The sequence below is a fragment of the Prosopis cineraria genome, unplaced genomic scaffold (assembly GCF_029017545.1).
Source record: "Prosopis cineraria cultivar Desert tree isolate PC_DT_omini unplaced genomic scaffold, ASM2901754v1 PC2, whole genome shotgun sequence".
NCBI classification, from domain to species: domain Eukaryota; kingdom Viridiplantae; phylum Streptophyta; class Magnoliopsida; order Fabales; family Fabaceae; genus Prosopis; species Prosopis cineraria.
The window spans coordinates 3,486,205-3,509,401 of NW_026555333.1; the positions used below are offsets into that span (position 1 = coordinate 3,486,205).

A 23,197-nucleotide genomic window follows, 5' to 3' on the forward strand; every position below is an offset into this window, starting at 1 on the left:
ATCTTAAGCGAAGTGTTGATACTCCTTAGAGTTCACATTATACAACTTTGATAAATTTAATACTCATGTTTTTTACTGTGATTGATGTTCTTGAAGTTATAAAAGAAAATAGATCAAATGAAGATCAAAGGGCTGAAGCCAATGGTCTTTTGTATTTGTTTGCATTCACCCTACATTTGATGAAATGGGTATCCCAAATGAGCTGTCATAGGCATTGCAAAGGAAAGATCAAGACATTATCAATGCCATGAATTTGATTAACCTAACAAAGCAATAGTTGCAAACTTTGAGGGAAAGTGGATTGGAGTCATTATTAGAAGAAGTAATTTTATTTTGCAAGAAGCATGACATCAACATTCCTAACATGGAAGATACTTTTTTGCCTAAAGGTAGATCACGTCGTAGAGGTAAAGTTCAAGCAGTCACAAATCACTATCAAATTGAATTATTTTATACCATTATGGATATCCAACTTCAAGAACTTAATGATCAATTCACCAAGACAAATACTCAATTGTTGATTTGTATGTCTTATTTAAATCCAGTCAACTTGTTCTCTACTTTTGATAAGGAAAAATTGATTGAATTTGCCAAAATTTACCGATGTGAATTTTCCTCAACTGATTTAGTGATGCTTGACAATTAGTTTGAGACTTACATCATTGATATACAAAGCAATGCTGAATTTGCATCCATAAAGGGAATCAATAGTCTTGCAGAAAAATTAGTTGAGACTGAAAGACATGTTATTTATCCATTCGTTTACCTTCCCCTAAAATTGGCAATGGTATTGCTCGTTGCCATAGCAATAGTAGAAAGAGTTTTTTTTGCTATGGAGTTTATGAAAAATCGATTGTGCAATCAAATGAGGAATCTATGGATGAATGATTGCCTAGTGACTTACATTGAAAAAGATGTATTCAAAAGCATTGATAATGAATTGATTATTCAACGATTCTAAAACATGAAATCACCTAGAAAAAATTTATAAGGTATGTAATTTTTTAGTTATTATTTTTTAATTTATTAATATGTAAATGAATTTGCCCCCTGACCTAAAATTCTAGCTTCGCCACTGATTTTCATAATTAAACTTGATTCATTTATTAATAATTCAAGGATTAAAATTTAGGATGTTACAAAAAGCTAGTTTTGGCACATCCTCAACTCTAACCTATAACTGATGGTAGCCCGATCTTAAATCAATATTGAAGAATACTAAAGCCCTAACTAACTGATCCAGTAAACTATCAATTTTAGACAACGAATATTTGTTCTTCACAGTTACTTTGTTTAACTACCTGTAATCAATATAGAGTCTTAGACTGTCATCTTTCTTCCATGTCGATGACTAAAAAGATGGGATGACCAAGCTTCAAAGCTCAAGCTTTGTCTTCCATGTCAAGTGGAATTTTAGAACTAAAGTGAAGCGTTGCACAAGCATGTGGAGTTGTGGATGGCTAGGCTTTGAGTTTCATCTTTTGGTTCGAACTTCGATGGGTGAGGAGAGCGAGAGATGACTTCACGAATTCACAATAGAGAGTTAAAGACTATAATAGAAAGGTAGATACACAAAGCACTAAGAAAGATTAAGAGTAGCTTAATGTTTAGGAGTGACTTGGTAAAACAACATATAAAGTGAGGTGTGCCACTGTGCCATTCAAGACTTACGACTATGCATTTTATTTTATTATTTTTAAAAAAAGGGCTAGCCTTCATGTTAGCGAACTATCCCGTTTAGCTTGCCTTTTTTTATGGTTTAAGCTAACCCAGCCTATTTTGCAAAACAAACTCATTTTGCTAACCTAACTTGTCAAAATTGGTGTGTTAATGGGTTGGCCTATCAAGTTGAACCCATTTGCTTGGCTCTAACATCTGTAAACAAGAACTAAATTCTAATGTCTATAAAAAGAAACAAGATAATAGGAGTGTTCAAATCACTGTGTGGCAACTAAAAGACTAAAGCTAGAATAAACACCCACAATAGATCAAGAGAGAACGAAGAAAGAAGAAGAAGAACAAAGTTTGAGTACTCAATAGCCAGTACATAATAGCAAACTTTTAAATTTGAAAAGAACGAAGCCTATGTAGAGCACCAAACAACTGTGCTTGATCTGACTATTTAAAGAACGAAGCTTTTTTCCTTGAACCAAGGTCATTGTCGCTTGCCATCTTGACGAGCAAAAGAAGTGAAGACTAAAGAAGAAGGCCTCAATCTAGCTAGCATTCGTGCTGTGTTGGTAAGTGGTGAACTAGTGATGCATTGGCTGCCATGTTTAAGTCTTTGAGGGAGGCTAATGCTTTTTCTTTAAGCACTAAATTTGAAAGGAGAAACGGGTTTCAACTTTCAATCTTCTTCACATGGTATTGTGTCTTGTGCTTGGCTACATGGTGCATGTCGTGCTTCTCATTTTTATCTTTTGATTTTTAATAAAAAAAATGTTAAAAGAAACAAATAGGTTTTTCAACAAGTTTGGTCCAAATTTGTTCGAACTTATTCTGGCAGTTTGAATAAATCTAAAGTTCAGGTTTATTCAAGTTTATTTAAGTTAGTCTATCAAACTTAGAGTAAATTATTGGCTACAAAAAAATTACAAAAAAGCAATCAGTTAACTTTGCCTGTGTTTTGCAGCGAGGGAAGAGGAAATGGAATAGATTGAACACTTTGGTTATAAATCATGAGAAAGGCCTTAAAGTCATCCATTTCCCATCCCTTAGCTTTAGTTAAACAAGTTTGTAAACTAAGCTTATGTTTTGTGGCCCAAAAACTAAGCTTCTGTTCTAGGAGCGAGCCCATTGTTCATGACGATGGGCTTTAGCACGCAGGCCATTCTACTTGAGCGATGCAGCATAAACCCAGAAGAAGCCCACTCAACAAGTGACAAAAGAAAACAGAGGCCGGGCGGGATGGGATTGTGGGAATGATAATATGATCATATCTTAACTGTCTTATACAATATATATATATATATATATATATATCTTAACTGTCACATCACATGCCTACGCAATTGTGTTCGTATGAGTGTATTTAACTGCCTCTTTTTATACCTGTGAAATATAGTAATTGTTGGGTTGTTATCAGACAGCGGAAGGCAAGGACTGGCAACTTGTTTTTTTTTTCCTGTTTTTTTTTTTTTAGGACCAGCAGGCAAGGGTTAACAACTCATACACATAATTTATATGGTGAGTGTGCTGGTTATTAAGTAGTAAACACAACATAACAGAGCAACTCTAGTATAAATATAGCCATTTTAATTCAGTTGACTTTCTGAGACTAGTCAGCCCACGGGAAGGAGACCGATGATTTCTACAACAATTTTGTCCATGAAACATAATTTTTATTCTATAAATTATAAAATCATCCGAAAATGTATTGCAGTGTGTATGTATATACAAGACGCCCATCTGTAATACAACTTTGCGACAACTATTGTCATTTTTTTTTTGTGGGGAAATTTGCCTTTAAGCACCGGTAAAAATATTGTTCATGAAAAATGAATTGTTATTAAAATAAAAATATATCCTTTTTTAATGATGATTTGTTATTAATCATTGTCTGCTAATAATTTTTTCACAATTTCTTAGATACAATTTTCCCGTGTTTTTTCCTCATATCCATATCCATATATGCTTGTCCAAGGATATATTATTACTGACCGTATACGATGTCGTTACGACGATGTTTTACTTGTTTTCCTTGCGTGCAACTGTGTTGTTCGGCCCAATGCAAGGACTACAATTCCTACGTTTCTCTTCACGCAAAGAACAATCTTAAGGATGTTTGAGTACATATAACAATCATATAATGAAAAACAACATAATAACAAAATAGGAACCAATCTAAAACAAGTAAACAACTGCACCAAGACAAAAGTAAATAAAATAATGAATAAAACTCTTCTTTCCTCGACTAACCAAACAAAAAATAAAGATGGCGACGGCGTTTTAAATTTAATCTAATTTGTACTTTACAGCCAAAAAAACAGGCAAATATCCACTTGTCCTCTATTAGACTGACTCTTTCTTCCAAACATCGTGGGAGTCCATATTTTAAGACAGCTAGCTTGGCCGTGATACGGAAATGGAACTATTTCTAGAGCAACTTGTGTATTAAACAATAGGGCGAAGGCGAACAAATTGATTAACGCCTAACACTTTTTTTCCCCTTCTCGCCAATGAACGCTTATTGTTATATAACTAATAATTAATGATGCGACGCATCAGCCTCAGCCACGGTTTTTTTTTTTTTGGTGACAATAGAGATGCCTCTTTGTCTTTTTGGGAATGGGGATATGTAGATGTCCATTTTGCTTTGAGGATTGTTTAATTATTAATCAACTTGAATCCGATGTTAATTTTTTTCTTAGATCTTCGCTAATTAAATTAAAATATACGCTCAATAACCCGTAGCCCCGCAGGTCCCCAAAAAAATATTGGCGGCTCAAAACAAGCCTTTTTTTTTTTTTTGAATTGATAACAAGAAAACATAATAGAAGTAAATGTAAATGGGAGCCTCCTCCTGATAATTCGATCAAAATCAATGTTGATGGTGCTGTAATACAAGGCTTTGAGGATGCAGCCTGTGGGGGAGTGCTGTGAGATAGAAATGGCATGTGGGTTGGGGGTTTCTACCAATGTTTGGGTATTTGCTCACCGACTCAAGCTGAAGAATTAATGGGCCATTTTAAAAGGCATCGAGACATCCTCGACCTTGGGTTTTAAATCAGTGATTCTTGAATCTGATTCCAAATCATCAATAGATATTCTTCATGATTTTGGAACTAGAGGAAAGTCCGCCAGTTTGGTTTGACAAAGTATTAGAAGTTTCCAGGAGAGGAATTGGAAGTTGAAGTTCCGCGTGCTGGCTTGCCAAGGAAGGCCTTAGTTCGAAATGCGATTTTCAATTTTTAGATTGTGCCCCAAAATATTTAGAGGCTTTGTTATGTTCAGATAGATTGGATGTCAATCCCCCCTAGTAATTACATGTAGTCTGGTTTTGGGACATGGTTCCCTCTTTCTATATCCCGAAAAAAAAAGGAAAATATTAGATCAATAAAAGTTCATGCAAAGAAGGAGAAAGTGGGAAACTAAAAAGATACACCACTTTCCTATTTTATGGCTAGGTAAAATCTCCGCTCGAGAAGTTTTAAAAGCACGAAGGAGTTGATGGATATCATTCAAAGGGATACTCTCAAGGAAAAATATAGTCTTGATTGCTTGGGATGCATAAAAACCAGAGATATCTTGAAAGCCAGGAGGCGCAACTTTCAAAACAAAGCCCATTTAATTCGTTTCATTTTGCATCTGGATAGCATTTACGAAAGCGGTTATATTGTCATGATTCAAACTGAAGACATGCACTTAAGTTGATATAATCAATAGCAATAGCGAGAGCAAGTGGATAAAACAAAACAATAGTGAAGGGCATATTTAACATAGAAAACGTATGGTTGGGAAGGAAGCAAAGGGAGCGAGACAAAGGAAGGGAGTATTGGGGGGTGCGTGTGAGTGGGAGATGGAAGGTGACCTTTCCGAGCATGAAATAGCAGCCTCCTCTGACCCAACGCGAAGCCTAAGGCCGTCCCTCGCTAAGTGTCCCCGTGGCCCCCTCTAAATTAGCCTCCATGTAGATTCATCCATCTATTTTCATCATTCAATCAATTGATTCCTCTTCGCACTACGTCCAAATTGTAATTACCCCACAATCACGGTTGCCATGAAACTTTACGTTACTCCCTCCATTTTAAATTATAAAATATTTTTAAAAAATTTTTTTATTTTAAAATATAAGACATTTAAATAAATTAAAATTTTATTAAATGAATCAATTTAAATTTTACCCTTTCTTTCTCCACAATTAACTCATATCCTTTCTTTTTTTAATATATTAAATAATAAATATTTTTAAAATGTTATATTTTTTAAAAAAGATAAAATTATTAAATATATTTAATAAAATTTATTGGTACGTGAGATTTTACCTAAAAGTATTTTATAATTTAAAATAGAAGGAGTATTATTTATCTATCTTATTAAATTATTTAAGAGGTCTTATGCTTATTAAAAAAATTAATAACTAATTGTATAATATATATATATATATATAATTAACACCAATGCTTAACAAGAAAAATAATAATGAGTTACAGAGGGTATAAGTGAACCTTTTTTTTTTTTTTGGGACACAATGCAGTGGCTTCAATAGCCTAGCGTCACACACCGCCTTCCCCGCCACCCAAAACTCGAACATTTTAAAAACGGTGCATGTTTCTTGTCCATCCCTAGGGGTTTGTACGTCCATGTGATTGCTTCAGATCTGCATATACGTATCTGCCCTCCAGGATTTTCAAATCTACGTACACAAGTTATTAGTCACCTTTGTATATGCTGGATATGTGACACGGATATTAATTCCAATACACGTACTTGAAGGTTTACCATATGGCCACAAAAAAACTGTGTGGCCACGTTTAATTATTTATATAATTTCCTTATATGTACAGTCCACGTATCCTCAATTCATTAAGCATCGAATGTTCTAACTATTATAGCATTCCGAAATGTTCAAACCACCTATATAAATGCATGAACAAAATATGTGTTATGATGACTCATGGTTATAATACACTTATCTGGTTTTATTTATAAATCACTCTAACATATTTTATTAATATCAAGAAAAATATTAAAATTTATTAATTCTATCTTAAAATTTATTAGGTTTTCAATTTCACTCATATTAAATATGCATACTACAATAGCATTTTTTCTCTCTTCAATATTCAATGGAGAATAAAAAAAATTTATAATAAAAATTTAATGATATAACTTATAAATCAAATTAAATTTTTTTTATTTATCTTATATATAGAATTAGAGGGAATAATGTTTGTGGTCCTCTTTTCATTCAAGAGTCCAAGAAATATTATTGGGCTAAAAAAACTGCTACAGAACCGGATTCTTGCAACTATTCACGAGACATCTTTTCTCCCTCTCTCATCCTCTAGGATTTTATTTTATTAACAAACTTTCTAACATAATTACATCCTCTATTATAAGTCATTCTATCATATATAAGAGTACCAAATTAAATTACACGGCTAATATGCAAGAAGCATGAAAAAAAAAAAAAGTCAAAAACCGAAAGAAAAAGGCATGGACGATGGAGGATGGGAATCTATGACTACGAGTCCGGCTCCTGCCACATGTCCAAACGATATTTGAAAGTTCCGCAACACATGTGACGCTTTACTATTAATGTGCGAAAGGTATTAAACTACAGGAAATGAAGTGGTCAATAAATAGAACCCCCCAAGCCAAAACTAATTGGCACTTCCATTTATATAAACACGTGAATGAAATATACATATCTACCTACTAGGGGACATCAAAACCCGCAATGGAGGTTGTCTTTCTAAACCCCAAAAGCCCAGAACTTTTGCCCAAACCGACTTTTTATATATCTGCTTTCCCATGGAAAAATTAAAAAATCTGGAACATGAATAATAACATTATTCGACACGATTATACACATTTACACAATACACCGTACTCCTCCGACTACGGGTCTCCCTAAAACACAAGCAAATTGTTGTTGATGTCATACCCCATGTTCTCCAAATTGGGCTGCACCGCGAACTGAATCATGGGTGGTGGCCCGCAAGCCAATGCCATCGTGTCGTCCGATGCCTCCCGGGCATGCTCCCTCAGGATATCCTCCGTGATGAAACCCACACTGTATTCCCACCCTTCCCGCTTGCTTTCCTGCACCACGTACCACACCTTGAACCGCTCATCCTTCTTAGCCCACTCATCCAGCTCTTCTCTCAGCAAAATATCGTCCTCGGTCCGGTTCGCATACACAACGTGCATCTCGGTCCGGTCCTCTGGGTCTTGCAGAATGGCTTGAGCCACTTGATAAATGGGCGTGATCCCGGTCCCACCGGCCATCAAGGTCAGCCTCTTCGCAAACTTGGGCTTCCCGTGAACCAAAAAATTACCCCTTCCAATATACTCTATGTGGCCTAGTGGACCCTTCACTTCCACGACGGAGCCAATAGGAAGCGAGTCCAAGTGCTGAGACATGAGCCCACCGTTGGGGAACTTGGGGTGTACCCCTTTGAAGTAAATCTTGACAACCAGCTCAAAATACCCGACTTCATTGACGCTAGTGGTTGGAGTGTAAGCTCGCATGCATAACTTGTCCTCAATGGTAGCACATACGAATATGTGCTTTCCGACCGGCAGACCCATGATTTGGTCCTCCGAGGGCAGCGCAAAACGGAAAAGTCTCACGTCGTGTGAGATGGACGTTTTGGACACGAGCTTGCATGGGATTTTCTCACGTGGATTGAGGGCCACGCTGCGCAATGGTGGGGCTTCTGTGATTGTCGCTAAGTGGCTGGTGTCGGCATTACCGTGCATGGATGTATTGGGAGACGAGTCAGGGGAGCTGTAGCCGGTAGTCATGAGCTCGCCAATTCGGTAGTCCTCGAGCATTTTCTTGGCTTTGTCGGAATGGATGGCCTCGAACTCTTCGGTGCAGTCAGTGCCGGCGTTGATGAGGATGCTATCTGTGCCACCGGGGTGATCTTTGAGGAAGCGGGTGCAGTCGTAGACATGGCCGTGAACGATGATCCAAGCAGAGTCAGGGGAGGTGTGCCTTTTGACTTCGGAGAGGGAGTACATGTTTGAGGAAGTGTTCATGAAGGGTGTCGAGACACTCTTCTTGAGGCTCGGGGCTGACTCCGATGTCTGCTCAAGGTGCCTTTCTTTCGTCATCCACCCACCTGGTTGGTTCCCTGGTAACGTCGGGTGCTCAAACACAATCCCAATCTCCCCTTTATGGGGTCTGCACACATTAGTTTTCAATTTGAACCAGCAGTTGTTCATCATGCCCTGCACCGCCAAGATAAAAAAAGCGCTTAGATTTTAATTAAAAAAAATACACGACAACGGGGTAACAACTAATTAAATTATTTATTTACCAAGATATTCTTATCACTCTGAACATTGACCACAGTACTAATGTAGATTCACAACCATTGATATTATTAATATATATTCAATCAATCAAAGCGCACAATTTTAACTTTTTTAATGCCACTCATTTGTGAATAATCATAGTATCATACGCTTGAAAGTGATAGGTTATATTACAGTGAAAGTGTTGAAATTAAAAATGATTCCCCCACCCCCCCTTTTTTTAATCCATAGTAATTTAGAAATAAAAATCCCTCAAAAAGAATCCGAAATCCTAGGCGAGGCAGTTATGAAATCCAGTACTGGGGGCCCTGATGTTGAATCTACCAGAGGCTTCAAATAAATGGGAGATAAATCCGTGGGGCACGTGATCATTTGACAGTTTTTCCATTAAACAAGGAGATAAGCACGTACCATGACATTCCAAACGAGCTTCTCGGGTTGGGTGTTGAGGGCCTCGTCCCATGCTCGCACAGCGATTTCCTTGGCTCCGAGCAGGTCCAACACCTCAACCTCCAGCAACCAGAAACACCAGCACCAGTATTTACCGTACCTGTTCGGCTTCTCCGGGTGTTCCAACGTGGCCACTAACCACGTTTCCCCGCCGTTCAATGTCACCTCCACACGTGTCACTTTTCTCCCGCCCCCTGCTCAGTACCGCATGGATATATATATATATATATATATATATCTTGAGAATTAGAATTACATCACCTGTCTCTCTCTCATGCCCCCTCAGCTAACCCAAAATCCAAACCCCGGTTCTTCATCCATCAATACTATATAAATAAATAAATAAAAATATATACTAACCGGAATATGAATAGCCCCTCATCACATAGGGCCTCTGAGTAGTCCATGAGTTTATGGGCAATATCTCCTCGTGACAAGGCGTGGTTATCACAGAGTTTATGTTGAGCTCGTTGATTATATATTCAGGCTTGTACCACCAAGCTGCACTCATTCAAATAATATGGTGAAGAACTTGGCATTAGCAAATGATTCATTTGGACAAACATGGGAAGCCCCAGACTCCAGGAAAACAAATTGACCAGACGAACAATTATTAGTGTATTACCTTCAGCATTGGCAAGCTCGGCATCCACGTGGGAGGGAAGTACTCTGTTGTCCTTGTAATGGTAATAGTTGTCCGACTCTTGGGGAGTGACAATGATACGCTTGAGCCACTTGACCATGCGGCCCCCGATGAAGCCCGGTATGATAATCCTCACCGGGAACCCGTGATCCGGAGCCAACCGCTCTCCGTTTTGCATATAAGCGATGATGATGTCGCGGGCAGGGTCCATGGCAATCTCTCTTTTGATGCTTGTCCCGTACTTGGACCCACCGCCTCCGGGAAGGTCCTCAGCTCCTTCGAAGCACACGTGTAATGCCCCTTTGGTCCGGCTATAGATCCCGCACCGCTTGAGCAAGTACCTTAACGGCACCCCTCTCCAGACGGAAGTGGAAACCGCAGCCGCACCCCAGTTGAAACCGATGCTCTGTTTCACCATGTTTTGTTCTTTCCTTCTGTTGCCGGCACACACCAGCGTCACTGGCAGCTCCCGGCCGGGGAACTCGTTGACCAGTTGTTCCATGGTAAATTTGGAGGGGCGTTTCACTAGGCCGCACACCTCGACCGTCCAGTCATCCCACCGGGCATGAGGGACGGCGCCGTGGTTGCGGACATAGTGGAGCGGGACAGGGGTGATGAAGCCGTGATGCATGAGGCGGGTGAGAGACGGCTCCGAGTTGAATGGGTGTTTCCCGGTGAGGCGGACCAGGGAAGCGTTGCGTTCGATCCAGCAGTCGGCGGTTCCGTCATCGCGGGGATCGAAGATGGAGGCCTCCACTTCGGAGCTAGCCTTTCGTATCAGGTCCTTCAACTCGTCGGAGTCGTTTTCATCTTCGCTGGAGAAGTCCAAGTCCATCTGCAAAGGTTCGGATCTCTTGGGATTTGCAGGGAAGTTAAAATGAGGGGAAATGTTGAATGAACGAGCGACGCCGTTTAATGGGCCAGCGTATTGACGGTTGTCGATGGAAGCCGCCATGAAAAATATGGAAGGAGAAAGGAAAAGGTGATGGTGTATGGCGTTAGAGAGGTTTACTGTGCCCACATGAGAGAGGAAGGTGAGGATAGATGACTGCAGGGAGAAAATGGAGCGATGGAGAAAAAGAAATCGTAGTATATATTTATAGGGGTGTCCTGAGCGAGGAAAGAGAGAAGAGACGTAACCGAGCTGAGGACTCCAAACGGGCGAAGAGCCTCTAAAAAACGAAGGATCCGACCCCACAAAACGATCCGGGGATTCTATTATTTAGTGAGGGACATCTTTTTCATTTTCCCTTTTCCGGAGTTAAGAGACTCAGGCTGCGGGGAAAAAATACAGGAATAGTTGGCCGATGGAAAGTGACAGTGAGGGGTTGGAGAGCAAAGGGTTAAGCAGCCGTGGGTCACAAAAATGGATGTGTGGCTCAATTTCGCTTCCGGCCTCTTCCAATTGACTCCCACTTCTAGTTCTGTCAGTGTGTGCAATTATGGAGAATAAAAGTTGGTGGTATAATATGAGATAAAATATAATTAAAATTTAATTTAAAATATTAAAAATATCAATTACAATTATAAATATTTAAATAAAAATATTTATCTATTAGAATTATGATTTATAATTTATTTATTTTATTTTTATTTTAGATTTCACTATCTTTAATATTAGATTTAAATTTATAATTTAAATTTAAATTTAAATTATTAATATTTTATTTTTTAGGGCTCTATAAATAGAATTAATAATTTTTATTTGTATTTAGTTTTTAGTATTGAATAATAAGAGTTTATATTTTTCCTACCTTGTCCTCTCCTTTCTCTTATCTCCCTTCCCCTCTTCACATGCGTGCATAATTCTGAGTAATTTTTTTATTTTTTATTGATCTAAATTTTTGTATTCTAGACAAAAAAAGATAGAAGAAAAGAAAATAAGAAAGGGGGGAGAGAGAGAGAGAACTTGTCATGAGACTTAGCTGCCAATATGAGAGCTATAAAAGATACACTCATTTCGACCATCAGTATGAATATGTCAATCCAAACCATCGTATGCTCAACAATAAGAGGATTATGCTCAGCGGTATACATGTGATAAGTATCAACAATAGTATATCCATTCTTTACAAGATACTTATTGGCAAGAGTTATAAACATAGTTATAAAGAGCAACAATATGAGTACACAAGCTATTAGCTACATGAGCGGACTGATTGCAACAATTATGAGCATTGTTATCTCCTATTTGAGTATGCTAATCATAAATAATATAAGTATAAAGATCAATATTGTTATGATTACATTGAGTAACGACAATGCGAGCATCTTAATAGTCATCGGCATGATTAGGTTGATCAACACAAGGATAGTACCAATTGCCATTACGAGTATGTTGGCTTTCAAGAGGAAATAGACCAAGTTACAACTAAAGTGGATTGAATTCAACAAGAACAGAATTGTTATTATGATAAGTTTATGAGAGATTGCAGTAAAGTTAAAGACAGCCTATAAGGTTAAGAGAAAAGTTGATGGATTGAGCAAACAAATGGAAGAACAAGTATCAAGCGAGTCAACAATGGTAGAAATTCCTTCCTTGCAGGTAGAAGGTGAGGTTGAAAATTAAAGTAAAGCTTCATCAATTTTGATGGAAATTCCTATGTTGAGAAGAGTAACTACTTTGATTATATAGCCTTCAATAGTACATATTCTCCAAATAGTGAACAAGTTGTCCACTATATACCAGTACAAGTGGCTCCTTCTCAAAATGTTCTCAGCAAAGATCAATCTCATCATGCTACAACTATTCCTCTTCTACAAGCTATAACTCCCAAGGTCACTCCATTGCTTAATGATCAAATATAGCTATACCTTTTCCGTTGGAAAAGTTTTCAAGAGAGATTCTGCATGATCAAATTGCTCACTCTTGCCAGAATGCCAAAGCTTGTTCTTTTTCTTCCAAACCTATTAGAAGGAATTCCTAGATACATACTTGCCCTTATCAAACTATTTGCTTTTGCCAGAACTTGCTTTTTTAGTATCTTACTTGCTAGAAAGGGTTTCTAAATTCAAGCACTCAATTGAAGTTTACCTCATTCTTCCCCTTCCTTCTCAGATTTATGCTTCAATTTTAACTTGTCAAGAGCCAAATTATTCAATCAAGGAAAAATGGTGCAATATGGGATAAGATATAATTAGGGTTTAATTTACAATGTTAGGGCTATCAATTAGGGATATTTAAATAAGGATATTATTTCATTAAAATTATGATTTATTGTTTATTTTATTCTTATCTTAGATTTCAGCATATTTAAGATTAGATTTAGATTTAAGATTTAAAATTTGAATTTAAAATATCATTATTTTATTATTTTATGGTTCTATGAATAGAGTTGGGAGTTTTTGTTTGCATCTAGTTTTAAATATTGAAAAATAAGAGTTTATATTTTTCTCAACTTCCTTCCTCTTCTCTCTGTTCTTTACTTTCCCTTCCCATTTTACATCAATTTGTCATATTATAATTACGAAAATAAACAATTTTGAATGCCTCATTGCTTGAATCAGGCGTGGCTATTTCGAGAACAAGAATTTAAATTGGTTGAACAAAAAAATTATTTGTACGTATGGCTACCAAACTGTTTTCGTGATTACTAGTTACTGCTATCTCCTGTATCGTTGAAAATTAAAAACATATTCTGAAAGCTCTCCAAACTTCAATTATTTGGATTGGATCGGAGGCATCGTCGTCAATGATGAATTATATTTTAATTTCGATGTAACTGGCGGCACCATAAGGATTAAGTTCACCCAAGACAGGAAGTACAGGCATCTATTCATTGTCTGGGGTAGACAATAATGCATCAAAGTCTCGCATCTAATAGTTAAAACCTCAATATATAACGCAAGCTTAAGGTTAATGTTACCAATACACTGCTCAGGATTCACCTCTAACATATATATTATTTGATGTGGGTTTTGACAATTAGCTAAGGGTTGGTGACTTACACCAACACCCCTCTAGGTCGGATCATAGGCTGGGATGCTGAGGGAAATGATTTGCTCGTGGAGAAGGGGGGACGATTGGCATGGGCTGAGTTAGCTTATGATACATAATGTTGACGTTTTCTTGGTTTATTAGGTTGTATGGTAGGTTTATTTTGTGAGTTTTTGTGTTTGGTTGCGTAACTGACGGGATTTTTTTTGAGTGATTTCTTTTGGGTTCGATTAAAGGTGGCTGTAATATGCTTTTTCATATTAATAATAAAGAAAATTCCCTTGTGATAATTACTTGCTAATGACTTTTATGACCAAAACAACATTATTTTCTAAGAAAATATATTTGGCCAAGTTTTTTATAACTTAAAGTCTAACAAAAATTAAATGAAACATGATAAGAGAAAAATATAAGAAATGAATATATACATAAACATAAATATAGCGTACAGCGTTTATTTCAGGCGAACAAATTGGTCAACTATGCTGTGTTGGTTCAACCCAAACCAAGTAACCTGGTTGAAGTGTAGTTATATGCACAGTTCATCAAATTGAAAAGTCATCGTTTGAACACCACAATGTGTTTTGATTTGTTTTTTTTTTTTAGAGTTACCAGTAAAATTTAAATCAGGAGGTAGTGTTTTTAGAATGCGACTTATAAGAAAGTCGGAGGAGTACTAACTTGATTTATAAATAAAATTAAATAAATTTTTTAGAACATAATTTATAAATGAGATTGGGGGATTGTATTGTTTGAGGTATGAAAAACAGTCAGTATTCACTCTTCGATCATAGGTATATTGTAGCTCTAAACAGGGCCAATCATACTGTTTCTCTAATTTTATGTCTCAATAATAAAGCCTCCGCCGTACGTATCCGCGCACAGCAAGAAGGATCGCGCTACATTCGAAGACCGTAAGAAAGAATAAACAGGAGAAAAAGCAAATATCTCAACACCAAATATATGTTCCTTTTGATACTTCACGTACCAAACGCTTGCGCGCGCGCACCAGAAAGTTTTATCATGTTTTAGATTAAGATTATATACAAGTGGATGTATTATGTTTTTTTTTTTAATAATCTGAAATTGAAATTGATGTTTTTTCTGCAAGGCTTGGAAGGCAGTGTGAGGTGGGAAATCATTAGATGAGGGAGACATCGTTTTCCGGAGGAGATTAAAATTCCGAGAGTATATTTATGCATTGCTTGACGGAAATAAAAAGCCTCTTATTAATAACTTTACAGGAATACCAGCTGCGGAATTCCGCGTGCAAGGCGGGATATTTGGATGGAGTGTTTGTGATAATATAATGGAGAAAATGAAGAAGTGGAAGGGTTCGCGGAAGGTGAATAAAAGATAAGTGCTTGGACATTAGGAATCGATGGTTAGATTCGGAATTTAATATAAAAGGGGAGTCAAACGGCCGGGTAAGAAGGGAAAATAAAACGAGGAGGGGTTAGAAACGAAGTGGCCGTGGCGAATGGTTTTGATGGGAACACAAAAATGGAATAGAAAAGAAGGGGCGAGAGAGAGAGAGAGAGAGAGAGAGAGAGAGAGAGAGAGTCAAATAGTAAAAGATTCCTTGGAGTGTTTGGAGGGCGAGGCCACTCTGTGAAGTGGCGCATGGCTCTCCCCAATGGCCAACCTTTTCTCAAAACATGGGCTCTTCCGCCAATGCCTTTCCCTCTCCCTAAATGGTAAATGGTAGCCCGCCAATTGATTCTCCTGACCAACCTTTGTTTTATTCCCACCTCCAATTCACGACTACTGCCATCCCACAAATTATTTCTCCTGTCTTTGAATTTATAAATCACAAAAGAAATCCAAACATAGGAAATTCATCAAATTATAAAATTTACAACGAAATCTCGTGTGCTTTACTAGGGTTGTTAATTAATTAGCCTTGCATGGTAACTATTAATTATTGCATTTTAGTTGATAATTTCAATAAATGACATGAGATTCTAGAATATATAATTCTATGATTTCATCGTGGGACTTTTGATATTTAAATTATTTTTATAGGACCTGAGTGTGATTTTTGTTTAAATTTACTATTATTGTTGCATAATATGAAAAATAGATTTAATTTTCTTGCCAGAAAAAAAATGAATTTGGAGATGGCGTGATATTTTAAAAGAGTGGTTAAGACTTAATTATAAGAGAGTCTGCAACTGGGGACGGCTGCTGGGGTGCGAAAAACAGAGTGAGTAGTTTGGCTCTTGGAGGCCACTGAGAGTCACTTCGCTGTGTGGCGCAGTAGCGCCTCCCCTGGTCCCTCTCTCCCCCCTCCTCCACCACTGACCTGATCTATTTTTCTATGCCAAGTAATATTTCTCCCTTCCCCTTCCTTTCCCCTGGATTCATGCCAATTAAATATTTATCGCTTCTCCACTTTAACCAGCTGTATATTAATATATTATATCCTTTTATTCTTCACTTGACAACGCAGCATAAAAATCTGCTTCTCGCAATGAGGACCTCTAAATTATTATTTCTTTTCTCCCTTTTTATAAATCTACTCGTGCTTTAATTTTTCAATCTCCCCTGTCCCTTAGATGTGACGCCACGAAAGCCACGTCTGGCTCGTTGATATTTTATCCCCTCTTGGCTTCTTCTGCCATGTACATTTTTTCTGTGTTCTCGTTTACTACTACTGGTTCGCTGATAACGTTTCTTTAGCACCATTGACTGGGTCGTTGCATCTCAACTAATCATATCGAGGGGACGTTTATGTGCTGCTCACCAGACAAAATAAAACTGCGCATCTCAGTTACATCTTTAAATTATAACAGATGTCCGGAGGCCCCTTATTATAGAGAAATGGCCGACCCATCAATTATTCGGGGCGTGACGGAAGTGAAATGCGAGTCTGCTTGTAGCAATCAGCCCCGTGGTTCAGATTTCAGAGACATGGCTCCTTTATTCGTACGTGCTGAATCAAAACAGATCGAATTTCCGAACCTTAACAAAAAGTTCTCTCGCACGCACGCACATGCAAGTTTAATCCATGATACATTAATTAGTTAGCGTATGGAGATATCACCGTTTGTAAAGAGCATGCATGAAGGGCACATCAATGGTTATACCCTGCCTGGCTTGCCCATAACGCACGCTTTAATCCACGAGATATTAGCTAGAGGCAGACAACTGGGCATATATCTTGAAGAAAATAAATTATGAAAACAGAGGGAAAACGATCTTGATTTGAGTCTTAAATTTATAAAATGACTCCGTCCTGTATTTTATATTTCAATCCAGACATTATTTCAGTAGATAATTGGCAGAAGGGAATATAAGTCTGGAATAGGAAAATGGGCAACAAATTAAAAACATCTCTTGGCAGCAGGTATCAATTGGTGATTCTTTCAAATTTAACTTTCTCGTTGTCGGCTCCAATCTCACGTGATGAAGGCATCTCAAAGACCATGCAATCCCAATAAGTGAACTTGACTTCTATCAAACAATCCGATCCCTTGAAGTATATCTCCCGACAGTTTTCTCGCATGCCATAATAGCTTCCCGCTCAAAAATGAAGCATCGTAGTCTAACAAAATGCTAATTGAAATGATTGCTCAGTCAATAATTACAGAGAAAATTGAAATGTTAATACTCCCTTTCCTCCAAATTATAATATATTTTTGAGAGAGATTCAGTATCTCAAAATATAAAACATTTTAAAAATATTAAAATTTTATTAAATAGGCTTATTTTAATATTATTCTTTTTTTTTATTGTTAATTTTCACCCCATCTCTTTTTAATATATTAAATAATAAGTATTTTTGTAAGTTTATATTTTTATTTTAAAAAAATGAGGTTTTTAAATATATTTAATAAAATTTATTAATATATAAAATTTTATTTAAAAATATTTTATAATTTAAGAGGAGAGGAGTAGTTAATGCCACTAAAGTAATGAATGTGCAGCATAAATGGGTACTTCCGTTTTGAATTTATATTTGACTTTGGCAAGGCATCATGTGGCTTGTGGCCCTCTCTCTTATTGCCGCCGAGTCTTCAAATATCCTCTAGGTCTAGGCTTGTGTCCTTTTATATCGGGCTTTGCTACCTTTTGAATTCATGTCCCGTTTTCCATTGGGCTACGGCCCACTTTGCTTAAGGCCTAACACTCGTGTTTGTACAAAGATATTTTCCTCACCGAAGGTAGTGGAGAGCTCGAGATTTTTCGTAGCGACTCATAACAATCCATCTTACTTTGTTTCAGACATTCACATTCTTGAACTTGGGCCCTGGTGTGCCTGACTCCAATTGCATGATGAGGTCCTCTGGATGTACAGTAGAAATTGCATTCTTGGTATCCTTTGGAATGTTGCAGATTTGCAACATAACTGCCTGATGTTGTACTTTGTGTTTTTAATTGCTCTGATATGTACTATTTTAATGAATGAATATCTTGGGCATCGTAATTAATTGAAGTATTTAGTGTTCTCTGCATTCTTAGTTTTGGTTCACACAAAGTCTTTGCCCGTTGGAAGTTGGACGATGCTCTGTAATGGTGTCTTTTTCTTCCTTTATTTCCCTTTTCCTGAATCCTGATCATGCACAGCAAATCGAATTACATGATTCTCACGGACATGTTTTCATTCAATTTTTATTTCCCTTTTCAACCCTCTCCTTCTCCCATTCTCCTATTCGCATGCTCATTTTTCACCAGATGAGACCTAAAAGTTCAGAAATGCTGGACGATGTGATACGTAACAATTTAAATTTTATAAGCATAAGAACAAGCCATTAAATAATTCGATCTTCGCGGGTCGGATTGAAGGAAAAGAATATGTGGGTTACACAAATTGGATTGAAAGAAGTCAAGAGAGAGGAGGGGGGATGAGACTTGAAAAAAAAGCCGATCTTGTTGATATAAAAAGCTTGCAATATATGGACAATCCTAATAATAACTAATAAATATAAAATATTATTTAAATCTCAATAAAAATCTTAATAAATAATATATATTAAAAGAATAAATTTTAATGAATAATATATCTCAAGTACCCCCCTCAAACTTCCTTGAGCATCAATTTATAACAATATGGCTTGATTTTAAGAATAAATCACAATAAATAATATATCATTTGAACCATATGTAGATGGGAATTGGTTGTGTCTACTTGCTCATCAAATTATTTAGAATGATTCTCATGTGGATAAATCTATTGGAAAAATCAAAAGTGAGTTTTGAAAAAAATGAATCATTAGGTGTAAGATTTAAGAACGATTTTTAAAGGAATGAATCACTCAACTAAAAACTCAAGAATGATTATTGAAAGAATAAATTATTGAATAAAAAATTTGAGATTGATTCTCAAAAAAATGAATCACAAGACAGAAAATGTTGGAAACTCTGGTAGAAAATATAATTTGAGTCATACTTTAGAATACTATTCTTAAAAACTATCCTATCATACACGATTTGATATCCATAGCTCGTTAGAATTAAAAAAAATCTTCCAAAAAGCAAGATCACAAAACAGAGAAAATCACAAAATAATTCAGGAGAAGTACGAGAAAGGGAGGGGAGGAGATCGTGCCCCAAAGCTTAGGATGATGTGTCCATCTATGCGGTTGGTACTGCCTTTTATTGGCAAAAAAACTCATGAACATTGGGCAATTAATACACTAGTTAATAACACCTTAATACCATTAAAAATTGATTTCAATAAATAATGAGAAATAAATAGTTTTAAGGTGATTAATTTTATTAATTAATCCATAATTCTTTTTGAAATACTATATAATATTATTAAATATTCAATAGAGGTATTGGGAGTGATTCTTGAAATAATGAATCACCAGTCAGAGAACTAAATGGTGACAATGATTATTGAAAAAAAAAATGAATCTCTAAGCTATAAAAGAAAAAAACTAAGAGTAATTATTGCATAAATGAATCATGAAATCTCAAATTGAACTATCAAAACTAAGAGAAAAATATCAAAATACTAAAAGCAAAACAAAGAGGAAGAGCTAAGAGCTTTGCTATGCAAAGCTTAAGCCCAAATAAACTACCAAAATATTATTAACCAAGCTTTGATACTACAAAAAAGTTAAAAGAGAAAGAAAGAAAACTAGAAAAATGTTTTTACTTAATTAATGTAAGAAGGCTTACAATATATGGATGGTTCTAATAATAACTAATAAATATGTTAATAATAACTATCAATAAAGATTGATTTAGTTGATAAGAATTTAGCCCATAATCTATAAGAGTGTAAATTCAAATTCATCCTATAATATATGGACCTTGTTGATAGATAATCTATAAGTATATTTGTATATATTTTTTTGAGCATGAAAACATGCCTAGGCCATAATGAGCTCTCATGACCCAACTCAACAAAACTTTTGACTATAAAAAAATATCAAAATAATAACTAATGAATATAAAATCTTATTTAAATATAAACAGAATAAATTTTAATAAATAATATACATTAAGAGAATAAATCTTAACATGTAACATACGGAAACTATAGAATTTTTGTTTTTCTTGTAGGCTTGCGCTAAAGGAAAAAAGGGACAATTTCAATTAAGAATTAGGAAAGAGATAAATATTTACCATTGGGTCCAAAAAAATTCCAAAAATTCAATGCATGATTTCTGAATTGAATTGAAAAAAAATGATAGCTGAAAAGATCAAAATGCCCTTCTATAAAATTAACAAGTACTTCATTACTACCTAACTTTACTTGTTAATTGTTCATTTGTACTTGTTAATTTCTTAACAATACTTGTTAAATAGTTAACAAGTTAATTTTGTGACTCTATAATCTTAAAAATATTATTTGTTAATTTTATAACTTTACTTGTTAATTTGTCAATATTACTTGTTAACTACTTAACTTGACTTGTGAATCATTTATAAGGTTTGTTCACTCAATTTGATCAAAAAGTACTGTTATTAGTTATTAATTTTTTTATTTCACTTGTTAATTTACCAACATCAATTATAAATCATATGACTTCATTGTCAATAATCATACTAATATCAATTGTTAATTATCTAACTTTTACTTGTTAATTTATCAACATCAATTTTAATTACATGACTTATCAATAATTATAATAGTTTAATCATTTTGTCATAAATGCAAAATTGTTAATTATTAATTTTTTAATTTGTTAATTTATTAATATCAGTTGTTAATTATTTTTTTTGTTCTCTTGCAAAAGGACATTTTAATCATTTTAGACACCCATTTTATTTTAGTTCAGTTTATAAATCTTACAATGAATTTTTAGATTTTTTAAGAACCCACTAGTAAATGTTTCTTTTTCCTTATCCTTAGCTAAAATTCTTAAAAAAAAAAAAAACCGAATACAACGTGTATGCCATACATAAAGACATCACAATTTTAAAAATTATCAAGAGCCATATGTAATCAACTATTTCCTCCCGACCACAATAAAATTCATTTTTTAAAAACCTTGCTTGATCTAAAATAGGATATTAGATAGTTGTTATATATATATATATATATATATATTTCAATCATACCTTACTTGGTTTAGTAATTAATAAGGGTGTTTTGAATAAATTAAATGTTATATTTATTATACCTAAGGATAATATTAAAAATGTATAAAAATTTTAAAAATTCAAAATTTTAATCAATTTTTTTGAGAAATATAAATTAGTTAACTATGATTGAGAGGGAGTATATACTCTATTCATTTTTAAGCATAAAAATAATTAATTTATATAATTTAAGAAAGTTAGTTGAACATTGAAAAATAATGTTTGAAATCAGTGTCAATGATGGGTCGCGCTTGCAAGTAGTACTGTGAGAAATTAGAATAAGCCGAGCTTTCATTCATCATCAGTGAATATTAATCATAAGACTTGTAAACAGTCTACCACATTATAACATTTGTATTTTATTTTGATATACATGCCTTTTCTTTTTCTCCCATATGTTGATGTATACATACGTACATACATGTTACTGTCTAATTGCTTTGAACTTACGTTTCACTCGCGCATTAACAATAATGTCCAATTGCATTATTACAACGCAGGTTTAGAGCAATCACGAGTTCATACTACAGAGGAGCCTTAGGAGCATTCCTAGTGTACGACATAACCAAAAGGGAAACCCACGAGACCGTGAGAAAATGGCTGAGGGAGCTCCGGGAGTTCGGGAACGACGACATGGTCATCATCCTGGTCGGCAACAAATCCGATCTGATGGAATCAAGACAAATGGATGAAGAAGAAGGCAGGAAGGTGGCAGAGGCAGAAGTCCTGTGTTTCATGGAAACCTCATCATCCAGAACCCCACCGTTGAAGAAGGCTTCTTGCATATGATCAACGAGATTCATGACATCACCAACCACAAGATGACCTTGGAAGCTGCTAACGACATTAATAATGTAGCCAGATACAATATTCCTTCTGGGAAGGAGATCAATTTGAAGCAAGTACATTAGAAGAAAATAAATACATATATTACATTAGAAGAAAATAAATAATTCAGGTATTGTTGAGTATATTGTTGAATTGAGAACGAATCACCTGAAACCAAGAATATATGAATTTCATGGAGATTATTGTTTCAAGAAAGAGAGAAAAGATTTTATATTTTATAAAAAAGTAGAATGAAAAAAAAATGTCAAAAAAGAAAAATTTAGTAGAGAAATTAAGGAACTTCAACTTTAAACGATTTGTTTCTGATGTTGCATAGGACCACGGAAAGAGATTTCCTTATGTTTCACTCATTAGATTAACCAAGCAATATATTTTAACACACGCACATATCATATATGGATGCACCTCTTTAGGATCTAGTTTATTTATTTTCAAATAAATAACATTTGTGTGCAGCACATGACGCATCATATCACGTAATATAAAAATAATTGAGTAAGAATTCTTGTTAAAAGAACGAATATTCTTTTTTTATATATAAATATTATTGTATACCCCTCATCTATCGATCAGTTTATTCAGGAACGAACCACAGATAAGATTAAGGTTGACCAAAAAAACAAGAGGTTAAGGAATCGACAACGTTAGCCTCCATTGTCCATGTCACGAACAAACCGTTAAAATTACATCAAGCTTCATTCTTAAATATTAACGTGCTCAGGGTACGTATTGGTATTGTAACTCTTAAACTACGAAAAATGAATTGCTAGTTAAACAAATTAGAGCCCAAT

General features: G+C 35.4%; 1 protein-coding gene and 1 pseudogene across 1 annotated transcript; one reads left to right on the top strand and one right to left on the bottom strand.

Annotated features, from left to right (window-relative positions):
* Positions 1–7,305: 7,305 nt before the first annotated feature.
* LOC129302892 (inducible nitrate reductase [NADH] 2-like) lies at positions 7,306–11,148 on the bottom strand. The gene is made up of 4 exons (XM_054941794.1): positions 10,064–11,148; positions 9,799–9,939; positions 9,400–9,632; positions 7,306–8,901 (listed from the first exon to the last, which is right to left on the bottom strand). The coding sequence occupies exons 1-4, from the start codon at positions 11,034–11,036 to the stop codon at positions 7,576–7,578; spliced, it is 2,673 nt and encodes an 890-aa protein (XP_054797769.1). The 5' UTR covers positions 11,037–11,148; the 3' UTR covers positions 7,306–7,575.
* Positions 11,149–16,841: 5,693 nt separating this feature from the next.
* Positions 16,842–22,468, top strand: LOC129301912 (ras-related protein RABA6b-like; annotated as a pseudogene).
* Positions 22,469–23,197: the final 729 nt, after the last annotated feature.

Bases quoted from the DNA above. Each gene is read 5' to 3' on its own strand.
- LOC129302892 (XM_054941794.1), bottom strand. From the start codon at position 11,036: ATGGCGGCTTCCATCGACAACCGTCAATACGCTGGCCCATTAAACGGC. The intron at 9,940-10,063 runs GTAATACACTAA...GAATGAGTGCAG, and splicing joins CGAGCTTGCCAATGCTGAAG to CTTGGTGGTACAAGCCTGAA. The intron at 9,633-9,798 runs GTTAGTATATAT...GGTACTGAGCAG, and splicing joins GAGGGGCTATTCATATTCCG to GGGGCGGGAGAAAAGTGACA.